General features: G+C 31.2%; 1 protein-coding gene across 5 annotated transcripts in view; it reads right to left on the bottom strand.

Moving 5' to 3' along the window:
- LOC100877022 (uncharacterized) overlaps positions 1-13,396 on the bottom strand; it is a 286,611-nt gene that overhangs the window by 17,572 nt on the left and 255,643 nt on the right. For 4 of the 5 annotated variants that reach the window (XM_076534881.1, XM_076534880.1, XM_076534879.1 and 1 more), the window contains exon 6: positions 12,294-12,359. The exons of the other annotated variant lie outside the window; for it this stretch is intronic. In XM_076534881.1, coding sequence (XP_076390996.1) covers positions 12,294-12,359 — 66 coding nt within the window. The remainder of the gene's footprint in view (positions 1-12,293; positions 12,360-13,396) is intronic. 5 annotated transcript variants of the gene reach the window in all.

The raw sequence follows: 13,396 nt of genomic DNA, 5'->3' as shown, positions 1-13,396 counted from the left end.
TTGAACCTTTTCTGTAAATAGACATTAAAATTAAAATATCTCCTAAACTAATGATTTTTTCATATAAACAGATTAATACTTTTATGTAAGGAATATGAAGGAGTATCAGTTGATGCAATAGAAAATATATGATTCCATTTAAAAAACATTGATGACCTTCATATGTCCTTTACACGTCCAGCTACAAAAAAAAATATATTACCAGCATATGCCCCTCTCAAAAACGTTCAACTTCATCTAAAACATTGTTTGCTATGAGTAATAATAATGACGCAAATCTAGATGGCAAAATGTGGTGAGCCACCCTGTATATAAGCTATACGTTCAAGTATTATTGTGACTCTCTTTTCGTAAATTTCGTCAACAAATGCTCCAAACACCATGTGATTATACAAAAATAAGTAAAAAGGATATTCCAAGACGAAGTTTACCCTGAAATATTATACTTTAACAATTAATTTTGTTAGGGCAAACAAACCTTCGAGGCCTTATGCGCGCGCTTCCCGCACGTAACAAGTTCAATAAAAATATGCTAAATGTTGATAAAAATACCAAATGATATTTAAATATCGATACAGTAAATTTTTAGAGGGTGAGAAAAAAAAGCAAACTTTTTGTGTCACCCTCTATATATATATTTTAATATATTTCAATATTTTAATATTAAAATTATATAACTGATTAAAATTATCAGTATTTATACTGATTTACTTTATTTTAAAAGTTCAATTAAAATTAAATGTAATTAAAAAAATATACATGTTAGAGTGGTTGAACAAAATTTTCTTTTTGCTCTCATTCTCTAAGAAGTTGATGCATGACGTAAAAAGTTTAATAAATTCACGAACTTTCATATCAATTAATCTCCGCATCTCCGTTAACATAATTTCAAAATGCAATTTTATTTTTCAATTACCATAGCGGAGGCGTGTCTCAATTCATACTTGTTATTCAATTAGCACCGACGCTATGATGCAGTTAACAATGTACAATACATTAATTAACTACGGAAGTTAAACTTCGTTTGCATTAACAGCGTTGGTGGACCATTATCATATGCTTAACTGAGCGGAATCAACGGTATTCAATTTGAATTCTCTGCGGTCTTCATGATTATAGCTGATATAAAATTGAATCGTCATGTGTTCCCCACGCGACACGTATTCTGTAATAATTCAAACACACGTATGAACTGTACTAATTTTCTTGCTGCGCTAATTACTGCCACTCACAATTCTAGTGACAATTCATGGCAATTATATACTAAATGTACATTTTTAAATATGTACACACATCTGACATTCATAGAAATTTAAGAACCATGAGATGTCTGAGCTTTAGAAGTTAGAGATCTACTTGATACAGGGGTCTAGTTTAGGGACCTAGAAATTTATGTGTACCTTGGGATTCAGAGATGTAGAAGTACGGGAGATTAAGGATTTAGGGATCTAGGGCCTAGAAATTTGTAGACTTTGGGGTTCAAGGATTTAGGAATACAGGAATTAATTAATTTAGATAAAGTGAATATTAAATGTAATAATAAATATTTGCATAGGCGTTCAACTACTACGTGTCAAAGTATTAGGTTTTCCAGTTTAATAACGGTAGACTTAATTCTGCATACACCTACGTGATATCCATTTTGATCATACATCTGCGTCGTCAAGTAACAAGCTGCCTACTAGTAGATTTTAGATAGAAACCACCACAGCGCCTGTGAGAGACAGCTCCGACCACTAGATTCAATAAATAAAGTAATTAAGAAAACTACCATAGTAATTATTCACCCTATCTAGCTGTCCCCGCCTTTCAATGCCCCGCATGTGGTACGAGGTCTGTTAGATTGAAGAAAAATATACATCTATTTGTACAACAACACTTATGTGCTCTTGATTATAAAAGTGATCTAACAAGTCTTCATCTTGTAAGTCATATTTTTCAAGATATTTGGAGGTTTGAGTTTGGACAAATTAAATATATTTTTTTTATTACACAATATTTCAGGAAATATTCTTCCTTGCGAAATAAGAATTTGTGATTGTGGACTTGGGGATATAAGTTATGAAAAAATGTGATTTATTGTAATTGAAATTTAAGTAATATTGACTATACTAAAACTATGGATGAAATGGATTGGGAGATCAATCATTATCAAGTATACTCATCTATTCCAAATAGCATTGATATAATCGTATACATGAACTATATACCACAATTATTTCAAATATCGTAAAATATTAGAAATATACCTTCCTGTTCATAAAAATTAATTTATAACAATTTCTGAAATATCTTTTATAACATTATGCTATATCTCCTATAACACAATGACTTTATTTTCTATTATTATAATGATCATTAGAGTCAAGCTCTAACATAAATGGAATTAATTTATGTAAAAATATAATTCTATCATTAGAATATGAGTCTAATAATTTTATTTAGTTTATTTATAAATTTATACGGTAATGATTTAATTTATACAGTAATGATTAATTTATAATATTATAAAAATTGATTTGAAGTTCAATGGTCAGTCCTCGTCCACGTATTAGTCTAAATGAACATAATCATGCAAAATATTGTTTTTTTGTCATCAGAAATAAAAATATTAATTTTCATAAAAACTTGATAATTTTTGAAGAATAATTTTCAGTGAAACAAAACAGTACAGACGAAAGATGTGTTTGACGAATAGTTTGAGAAATACGTATCTGGTACGTCTCTCCTGGAATTACCCTATCTCAAGACTTCAGAATGTCGGGACTCTCAAGAATTTCCAGAACTCGAATTGCGTTTCGAGAACAGCTTTGAAACGCAGATTCTGTAACATTCTTTGTATTAGTTCATCGTTTTCGACGATATTTTCAAGTTTTTCTCGTGAAATAACTTTCCTCGCGAACATTACTCGTTGAATATCTGACGTTCGTTATTTATTATTCATTTCCTTATTCATTACCTGTTATCTGTTACTGCGTACATCTACTTTCATACAAGATAAATGCAGAAATATGAAAAAGAGTAATTCAGAATAAAGAGTTATCGTATGGGGTAATTATGTGGAATAGGGAGAAGTTGACCTTGAAATATGTTGTCAAGCCTGACATTCTAAGTGAATTTTATTCATACATTTTATCGCCATTTGGCCTTAATTTCAGAAGTTTATGTAATAATATTTCAGTTACTTTAGTACAGTATATCAAATAGTATATTTTACTATTGTATAGATATTCTCTACACTATCAGATTTTAAATTTTGAAGGTTATTGTTATAATATACTCAATATTTTAGTATAGTATCCTACATTCTATATTATATATATTATATAATATATTCTATATTATTTACACCATTTGTATTTATATTTGATTGACAAAGTTTAAGTTGCAATATATGAACAACGGCGATATATTGAAATGTCATACGCTTAGATAAATTATATTAGATATGTTCTTCACAAAAACGAATCAAATTCACAAATTGTCGAGTCCGTAAATTCTTAGGAGTTCTAAATATCTAAATATCCCAAGTTATAAAAACGTAAATTGCTAAATTTGAAAATAACCAAATTCGTAAATTTTCAAATCCTAAAAATGATAGATTTCTACATACTCTATATCCAATTTCTATATACTACATACTTCTACATACTCCAATTTGCATATTTCAAGATCTCTAAATTCTCAGATTTCCAAGTATTTGAATTTGCTAATTGTCAAATTTTTAGATTTCAAAATTTCTAAATATTCATATTCGCAAATTTCAAATCTCTAAATTCCTAGATTTTTTAATATATAAATTCGCAAATTTTCAAATTTCTAAATTCCTAGATTTCTAAATATTTAAATTTTCAAATTGTCAAATCTCTAAATTTCAAAATTGCAAAACTTTCAAATTCGCAAATTTTCAAATCACGAAGTCCCTAAAACAATGTCTACATGTCTAAATATCTACTTTCCATCATTTAAAATCCCTAAACTTCTATATTACTAAAAACCTAAATTCTAAAATTTTAAAATCGCAAAATTTCTAGAATTCAAAATATTCAAATTCTAAATCTTCGAACAAAGGTTATCGAAACCGATGAGGAGCCCTCCGTATCCCCATCATACTCTATCTATGTACATCATACCCAGTAATTAGCAAACAAGTACAATGTTCCATATAATTACGAAAAATTGTATGCATTCACATCACTTGCACGTCTTTGACGATAAAACAATGGTACTCCTCTCACGTTTCACATTTTATTCTATTGTATTTAACTTTTATTCCAATAAAGGAATTTCGCTTATTCAATTCAATCTCTCTTTTTAATACCTTTTAGATGTCTTTGTTGGTAAAAGGTTTTCGATGAATATTCTTTCTCTCGACTCTATTTCTTCTTTTCTTTCTATAAGATTGTGTTTAATTAGCAATTATATCAAAAGAAAGTTATTCGCTGTTTCCCTTTGATCAGTGTCTGGAAACTTCAACGTATTCCTGATAATATGGATCGACGAAGTGCTTAATAGCGTATCACCGTGGAAATTCCCGAAGCAGGGGTTAAGGGGAGGGGGAATTAACGCAACTTCAACTTCAGCTATTTATTAGCATCACGTAGTGATGCTAGTCGATGAGTTTCAAGAGGAAATACTGCTTCCCTCATCTCCTTGAACTAGAAATTATGCTGTTGCTAGTTTATTAGCCTTATCCTTCGACGACGCTCGATCATCATTAAAAAGATTGATCTTCGGCATCATTAATTATCCTTCCAGTTTCCTTTCTTATTTTCCTCTAATACAACGGTAGTTTCCCGATTTGTGCGTCATCCAAACTAATTAGTTCCAGTTTTCATTTCAGAAACTGTGAAAGGATGTTTAACACTATTTGTACCAAGAAGTGTCAAAACCTTTCAAATTTTAACTTGAAATTATTTTATAAATAGAATCATTACTCTACAATTAATTTTTTGACTCTTCATACAATAGTTGTTAAATTAGTTCAGCGATGTGATTTTATTCTAGCTCATCCAGATCTAAAAATGTGCATATGGTACATTTATTTCTACCATGAAGTTGAAGACACTAGTTGCACGATAAGTAAAATTAAACTCAAATATAAGATGTATTAGAGAATAATAAATCTATATTGCAAAAATCAAATCAATAATTTCGTTGAAAAATTATTAATACAGGGATTTGATTAAAAAATTATGAATTAAGATATTTAATTAAAAATTATGCAGATAAATTTCAATTTAACAGACATTCTAATAATGTATCAAAGAATTTAATAATAAAGTATAAAAAAGTTAAAAATAGTAAATGAACTAAAGCATGCTATAAAAAGAGCGTAAAAACGAAGAGGGTGATGAAATAACAAGGAGAAAGGTAAAATAATACCTGGCAGACTACAAGTAATTCCATAATGAACGGAACACGATGTAACTATAGTTTTTGTGCAGCGGGTTATGTCGTTCTATTGAGATTAATGTTTTGCCACAACAAATAGTCGCGTTCTATATTCCCCCGCAAGAAATTGCCGCTTTCACGAACCTCGTTTACCGTTAGATTTATATAAACATTAATCTTGATAGAATATTTACTAAAAGAGACGCGGTTGCAGTATAAAGCACGTCGAGACTTGAGACCACCTGACGGTGTTTATTTATTCACCACGTCTTGGAATTTCATTGCGTTAGTACTGCATGTCGTGTACAAATACTGGTAATTTCGTTAGCGAAGCCGGCATATAAATGTTTTGCTTATCAATGCAAAATGAGAGTGTTAATACAGGAGTGCATTGCACGCTCGTGAATGGCGCACGGAATATTTATGAACCGCATGCATAGTTCGAGAACTTCAAGATAAATTGTGTGTTTTCTTAATATAAGGGAAGAATGAAATTTAATTTTAGCGAACATCAACTGGGAAATTAACTGGATTACCAAGAAAAGAAAATCTGGGGTAGAGGAATGAAATACGTTTCACATACTTATATTTGACCCCTTGCCGTTTACCAAGTCTCACTCCTAACGTACTCACAGCTCAAGTGTGACTTCGTCAAATTTTTAATACTCTTCAACTTGTAATTTAGGTCTAACTATAATTAGTATAGTCAAGGTGTGCTGAACATAAAATACATTTTAATTTCCTTTGTTTCTTTTAATATTATAGCTATGGACAGTTTTAACTGACGCAGATACAAATAAATCGTACAGCAAGGAGTGGATGAAGGTTTTCAAATTTACGTAGTTCCAGGACCACCTCTTAAACATTTGTTTGCGGATAACCATAATCAAGTTTTTACTAACTAGTGTTTAGTTATTTTAATAAGTAGTTCACAATAAATACAAAAAGTTTTGACCATGCTAGATTTGTATTGAATGAAATACATATCTTATTTGATTTAATTTTATTTGAATAAAAGCAACAAGTCGGGGGATTTGAAGTTAATGTCAAAGATATTTCGCAGATCCTAGGGCTTCATAGTTTAAGAACCTAAACGTAATAAAGTATAATATTTCAGGGTAAACGTCGTCTTGGAATATCTTTTTTACTTATTTTTGTATAATCACATGGTGTTTGGAGCATTTGTTGACGAAATTTACGAAAAGAGAGTCACAATAATACTTGAACGTATAGCTTATATACAGGGTGGCTCACCACATTTTGCCATCTAGATTTGCGTCATTATTATTACTCATAGCAAACAATGTTTTAGATGAAGTTGAACGTTTTTGAGAGGGGCATATGCTGGTAGTATATTTTTTTTTGTAGCTGGACGTGTAAAGGACATATGAAGGTCATCAATGTTTTTTAAATGGAATCATATATTTTCTATTGCATCAACTGATACTCCTTCATATTCCTTACATAAAAGTATTAATCTGTTTATATGAAAAAATCATTAGTTTAGGAGATATTTTAATTTTAATGTCTATTTACAGAAAAGGTTCAATGTGGTAACCATTTGCATAAGAACTCTTTCTGAATCGAGAAATTAATGACTTACTAACATTCCGTAGTGTATAATCTTTCTGCGTGTGTAGCACTTTTCCCAGCTTTAAAATAAACTGATAACTTGTCCATCTTTTCTTCTTTAGAATACTTTATTATGAAGTAATAATTCACCGCGTTACGTGCGGGAAGCGTGCATATAAAGCCGCGAAGATTGTTTGCCTTAACAAAATTAATTGTTAACGGGACTTAATGTTTTTGTGGATCCGGAGACACGCTGGTCCCATACAGGCCCTTTCACAAGATCGCAATGTTTAGAGGGTAAGACGGAGGCAATAAAAGAAATGTTATTCAAAATAATTAGAATATACAAAAGATTATATTTTGTAACTATGAAACGATTAGAATGGTAGCGTATATAATATAATGTGAATTACAATGAAGTGAACAGAAGTATTGTAAATATCCGAGACGCGCAATTCGAAGATTTGAAGGAGAAGCAATTACTCAAATACAAAATAAAATTATAATCCAGTGAGGGAAATCCCAAAGTTAAATAATTAACTACTAGATTTACTTGCCGAAAAATTCATAAAATAGCTGGAAAAATAAAGGAAACAACTCACCGAAATATCTGTACTTAAATGAATTTAAAATTAACAACTCCCTTTGCAAAATGTGAAATGACGGCTGCGCCTGGTTTCTGGGAAGAACACACACACATGTAAGGACTCAACCAATGAGAATTTTAAAACTGACCAATTGCTGAATTCAAATAAACTATAAAATAAAATTATACTTTAAAAATTAAAAAGAATAAAATTGAATATAATTGAATGGAAAAGTAAAATAATATATTGAATTAAAAATTTAACGTGATTATTAACGCGAAAGCTTTACGTAAAGATAGAGTCTTTGTCTGAATAAGAACAAACTCGTCACTAAACCACTTCACGGATTCTCGACACGGACCTCGCGATTATACACCGAAGAGAGTCGCAACTTTCACCTCTCGGAGAAGACCAGAATGGGCCTAGTCCGAAATTGTTTATGTTACATTGATATGCGCCTAACGAATTAGGCTGCGAGGCCAATGCGTAAGAGACCGTGATTCGTTAAATAGGTAGTGATGGTGGGTGCATGTGTGTTCCTCCCTTGTCCAGCTCTTATCTCTCTCTCTCTTCCTATATAGTTCATTTCCTTTACTCTTGAGCTATGGACTGTTGATTAACTATTAAATAATTTTTACATGCAAAACTAATACAGTATAAAATGTTAATCTGCACACATTATAAAAATTTAGAATGAAACATTATCTATTTCGTTTTACAATTATTAAAGTTAAATTGCGCTCGGTACTGTAACTATTGTAGGACTGATTGACGTATGTGTATTTATAATAACGGTATAATGAAATACTATGGGCAATTTATATAATATTGTAATGTTACAAAGACAATTTCTATTACAATTCTATATTGCGTCGCGGGCCCTTGAGGAACATTCCAGAACGCTTGGCGTTATCGGACCACACGAGTGTGACTTTCGTTTATGTTTGGCGGTTCGAAGAAGTAGTATGATCTAAGATTTTGGCCGTGGGACCACGTTGATTTCAAGGAAGCAATGTGTTATATTAACAATCTTAGTTTAGACACCAAAAGATAGTCTATCTAATAACATTAAAGACCGTTACTGCGTACGATCAGGGTGTTCCCAGAATGCAATATGCATTATCGATACACATCCGGTCGGTGAGAACTACAAGGCAAATTTTGAAAAATATTCCTGTTCGGAACGTAACAACCGTATCGTCGTATTCATCATATGGGAGACGTAACAGAGAATAAATTTCACTGTTACTACGTAATAAAAAAATAACAAAAACTCACAATTCGTTTGGTGACACGTAACCTCTCAAATTATATAGAAAATCTTTTGCTGTTCAGTTAGGGCAATTCATAATATTAACCAGAAAGTCACGATTTCTTAATAAATTAGAATTAAAATATCTCCTAAACTAATGATTTATTCATATAAATAGATTAATACTTTTTTGTAAAGAATATGGAGAAGTATCAGCTGATGCAATAAAAAATATATGATTTCATTTAAAAAAACATTAATGACCTTCATATGTCCTTTACACGTCCACGTACAAAAAAAATATACCATCAGCATATGCCCCTATGAAAACCATTCAACTTGATCTGAAACATTGTTTGTTATGAGTAATAATAATAACGCAAATCTAGATGGCAAAATGTGGTGAGCCACCCTGTATACTTTGTTTGTCCATCTTTAACTCAAATCTCAGACAATTTTCCATATTGTAAACTAATTTCTCCGTGATATTTGCCTTCATAGCATTTCATATTTCATTAATTCACTGCTTCGGTGATTTCCTATTTATTTCATGATTAATCTTTCGTCTATTTTAAATTGTAACTTAATAGATTCTGACATTACAAATTGTATTTCCAATATCGGATTGTGCAAAAAGCATTAGTAAAAATGGTGCTCCAAAATTAGGTTTTTTTGTACGATACTCAATATATTCTATCCAGGTTAAAATTTTAATTTGATAGTAGAGAAGTTTTTAAATTATTCATAATTACTTTTGAAAATTCAAATTTCATTAAAGTTATAGGAATGTAAAGGGTGAAGCAAAATTGGAGATATCTGTAATTAGAAATGGGAGCAAGTTCCATATGACTTTATAAAATCCAATAAATCCAGAAACAGAATTTTCACTCGATGAGATTTAAATACTAATTATAAGGGACGATATTTTATCCTGTGCATTTGCGAAATACTCGAATCATACAAACTAATTGCGAATTTTAGAATGTGGAGACTTTTGCAGTTTTCATTTGAATTAATTATTCAATTAAAAAATGCTATAATATAATTTAAACTTTCGTCCGTGAATATTGTAAATGAAAATATTAGAAAATATGTATAAAATGAATTAGTGCATGTTTGCTTGACGAAATCAAAATTTAAACATCATCCAGTAAGCAATTGTGTAAAATAGTGTAGTATTTGATAATTATTTCTATTTCTATTATAATTATTTTTTATTTTAGCAGAATTTCTGCAACTTATGTTCTAATTTAAAATTAAAGACGATAAAATTTCTTTGTTGAGATTTCTACTTTTTTTACTAATCTGTATCTTAGAAGTCGTTTCATCCATTTTATATATATTTGCACTTTATTTTATATTGTCAATGACAACGAACTTTTTTCATTCATACTTAGTGATCTTTTCCTTTCATTTCGAATTTTACCAAAAATATTTTGTTAATTACTCCACAAATGTAATCTAAGTATTTCTTTAAATTGTATGTTATATCTTTTATTCTTTTACTTTATGAAATATTCGAAAATTCGCCCAATGCATAATCAAAATTATAGCGAGACAACGGTCCACGTAACAATTAATCGTTTTTGTTTCTATATCTACATTTTCATCTAAAAATACCAATAAGTCATCATTATCTGACAGTAGTCAACAATGATTAGAATTAACAACATTTCCACCCTGAATTACTATCGCAGGAATGATTTACTGCGTAATTGTCTACAGTTTAATGGAAGATCGTCATTCGAGGGTGAATTTAGCCATCGTGTTTAATGTGATTAATGAAGATTGGTATATCAATAGTAAAGTGAACGCTACAATCCGTAATGATGCAGAAGTATCTGCTAAATCAGATACTATGCGATACATTATTTATTGTGCCGTGTACACTGTGCATTTCTATTTAAAAAATGCGTTAAATTGAAAACTTAAGAATAAAGAACAATACACTAAACGTAGAAATAACGCACGTTCTCGTGTGAAAATTGTGCACTATATTGCTATATTTCTTCATCTAACTTATGTCATTTACAACTATCGAAATGAAAAATGATTCAACTTTTTGTAGAATTAAACAGTCTAAAAGTGCAATGCAGTGCAGAAATAAACGCGAAAACAATTGCTAGAAATAAGCTAACTGTGGTTGCTGCCGGACAAGTTTTCGAAACGAAATAAAATTCACGTGTATGATTTTATACAGTTGTAGTATACTAAACTTTGAAATTAATTAGCTGATTATTTTAAAATAATTAAAACGTTTATACACAGTTTCATGCTAAATTAAACCAGTTATACTTGAAACTGCACAAAATGTACCCAACCTAAAAAAGTTGTCCGATGCAAACTATGGTGGATTAACTTTTTTATCGCCATAGCTACTCTGAACAAATATTAACTGCCCCATTAATATATAACGCCACGTATAAAAACACTGTTTTATGACATAAAGTGATACTTTATAAATATTTTCGTTGGAAATTAATAAGTTAAGCATGGAATTGTTTGTTGGCCAATTTAAAGTTTGAAACAATTTTATTTTGAATTTTCGAGCTTGAGTTTCCAAGCTATTCCTCTGAATACTAGTTTGCAACAAACGAAGATTTTCTGTTCAGAAATCTGTTAGTTACTTGATAATCAAAGGGTCAATAATACGTTTCAAACGGCTGGATTACGATTGACCCGGTTGTGCCATCAATAATATCGAAATACAATTCCGTTATTGAACTTTACCAAGAGTCTCAATTTCAAGGTATCAAACAGCGAATTTTGTTTCAAAAGTACAATCGCTTTGTTCGATACACGTGAATTCCTTTCGAAACTGATTCGTTCAGTTCGATCAATCCAAAAGGGACGTGCATTATATCGCGTTTTTTAGATTTCTCTTTAAGGATAGTGTCTCGCGGCGGGCATCTTGCTTGTTTACATCAGCGTCTGTCTCACTTATGCATCTTCGACAATTCGATTTTATTCAGTATAGAGTATTTATTGCTGTCTAAAGCGACCAGAGCACCCTGTAGTGAAGTCCACTGATGGGTGCTGTACTCGTAAAAACTTCATTTTCGCAATATTCGAGCGCTAAAGTCGAATCTACGAAATCGCCGCGTCTCCTTCGCACATCGCATTGGTGTGAGTACAGCACCCATCAGTGGACTTCACCACAGGGTGCTTTGGTCGCTTTAGACAGCAATAAATACTCTATACTGAATAAAGTCGAATTTTCGAAGGTGCGTGAGTGAGACGCTGATGTAAACAAGCAAGATGACCGCCGTGAGACACTGTCCTTAAGAATACCGCAACCTCGAAGATCTACAGGAATTTTCGACCAAAAGCGAAATGCATTTATGTGGGGCAAGATATGTCAAAGAATCGAAATTTCACACGCAAGACAGATAACATTATCGATTTTGTTAAAGTTTCTAATCTCATAAACGATGGTGGCTTATGGTGGTGATTTCGTGAATAGACGAGGAGAAATTTATAAGCCTTACTGTTTAGCACTTCCATCTCCGTTAAGCCTGGTGACTGCGGACGTGAGGTTGTAGTACAATTCGTTCCTGCACAATAAACACCAGATATTCCATCCATCAAGTAGCATATGTATATTTTTACGTAGTGTTAAAAACAGAGATGGTCAGTCGTATTAGTTTTTAGCGAGGAACAACATGGTTTTATTCTTTAATTTAAGTTTACGATTTTGTTACGTTATGATATGTGAAAAGTAGTTGAAGAGATTTTATTATTTTACAGCTGGAAATATAAGAATAGAGTGGTGCTCAGGGTATACATTACTAATCTTGGGTATATTTTGTAGGTCATTAAGAAATTCAAAATTTCATAAATCTGCATGACAAATTCAGTTCAAAATATTGAAATATGAATATACTTATTTCAACCTCAATTTATACGTTTACACATTAATTATGTTTTGTAAAAAAATTGCTGTAGATTTCAGCAACAAAAATATATGACAAATTCTTACAAAGAATTGTAAATATAATTGGGCCTGATCTGAGTTATTATTCTATGTTTACTCAGATTGAATTAAAATATGTCGTGTTGGAATTTTAAGTTTATTTTAATTTTGAGATTAAGTTCTGCAAATTCTAGTTAGCAACAAGCGAAGTATAATTGGAAAATTTTAAGAAGAGAATTATACGGATCTTCGTTAAAAAATAAAGAATTTTTAGTACAATTTTACGTGTGAAGATTAAAAACCCTTTTCATAGCTGATTTATATTTTTAAATTCGAAATGAATTTATGTTTATTGTTACGTACGCGATTGATTTTTACTCCTCGAAGATGAATATTCTAGAATAGTCGAAGACCACCGCGAAGCGAGAGTTTAGTCTTGCCTAGCTTTCCCAGTTACCAGGGTTTCCTTATTAGGCTTCGCTCGAGAACATCTAACGTCTTCGGACCAACGCGATGAAAATTCGTTAGACGAAAACGTCGCGTTGATTCGTTCCCACCGTCTCCACCACTACTCGTTTTCTACCCATTTTTGAGTATAAAAAGGGTTGTGGAGAAGACGCCTCGGACCCATTTAATTCGTGAACGTCGTCTAATACGGAACCTCTGTCCGTGGACCCA

The sequence above is a fragment of the Megachile rotundata genome, chromosome 8, assembly GCF_050947335.1.
Source record: "Megachile rotundata isolate GNS110a chromosome 8, iyMegRotu1, whole genome shotgun sequence".
NCBI lineage: Eukaryota > Metazoa > Arthropoda > Insecta > Hymenoptera > Megachilidae > Megachile > Megachile rotundata.
The sequence above is the reverse complement of the archived record's forward strand: the minus strand, read 5'-3'. Positions and strand labels throughout refer to the sequence as shown.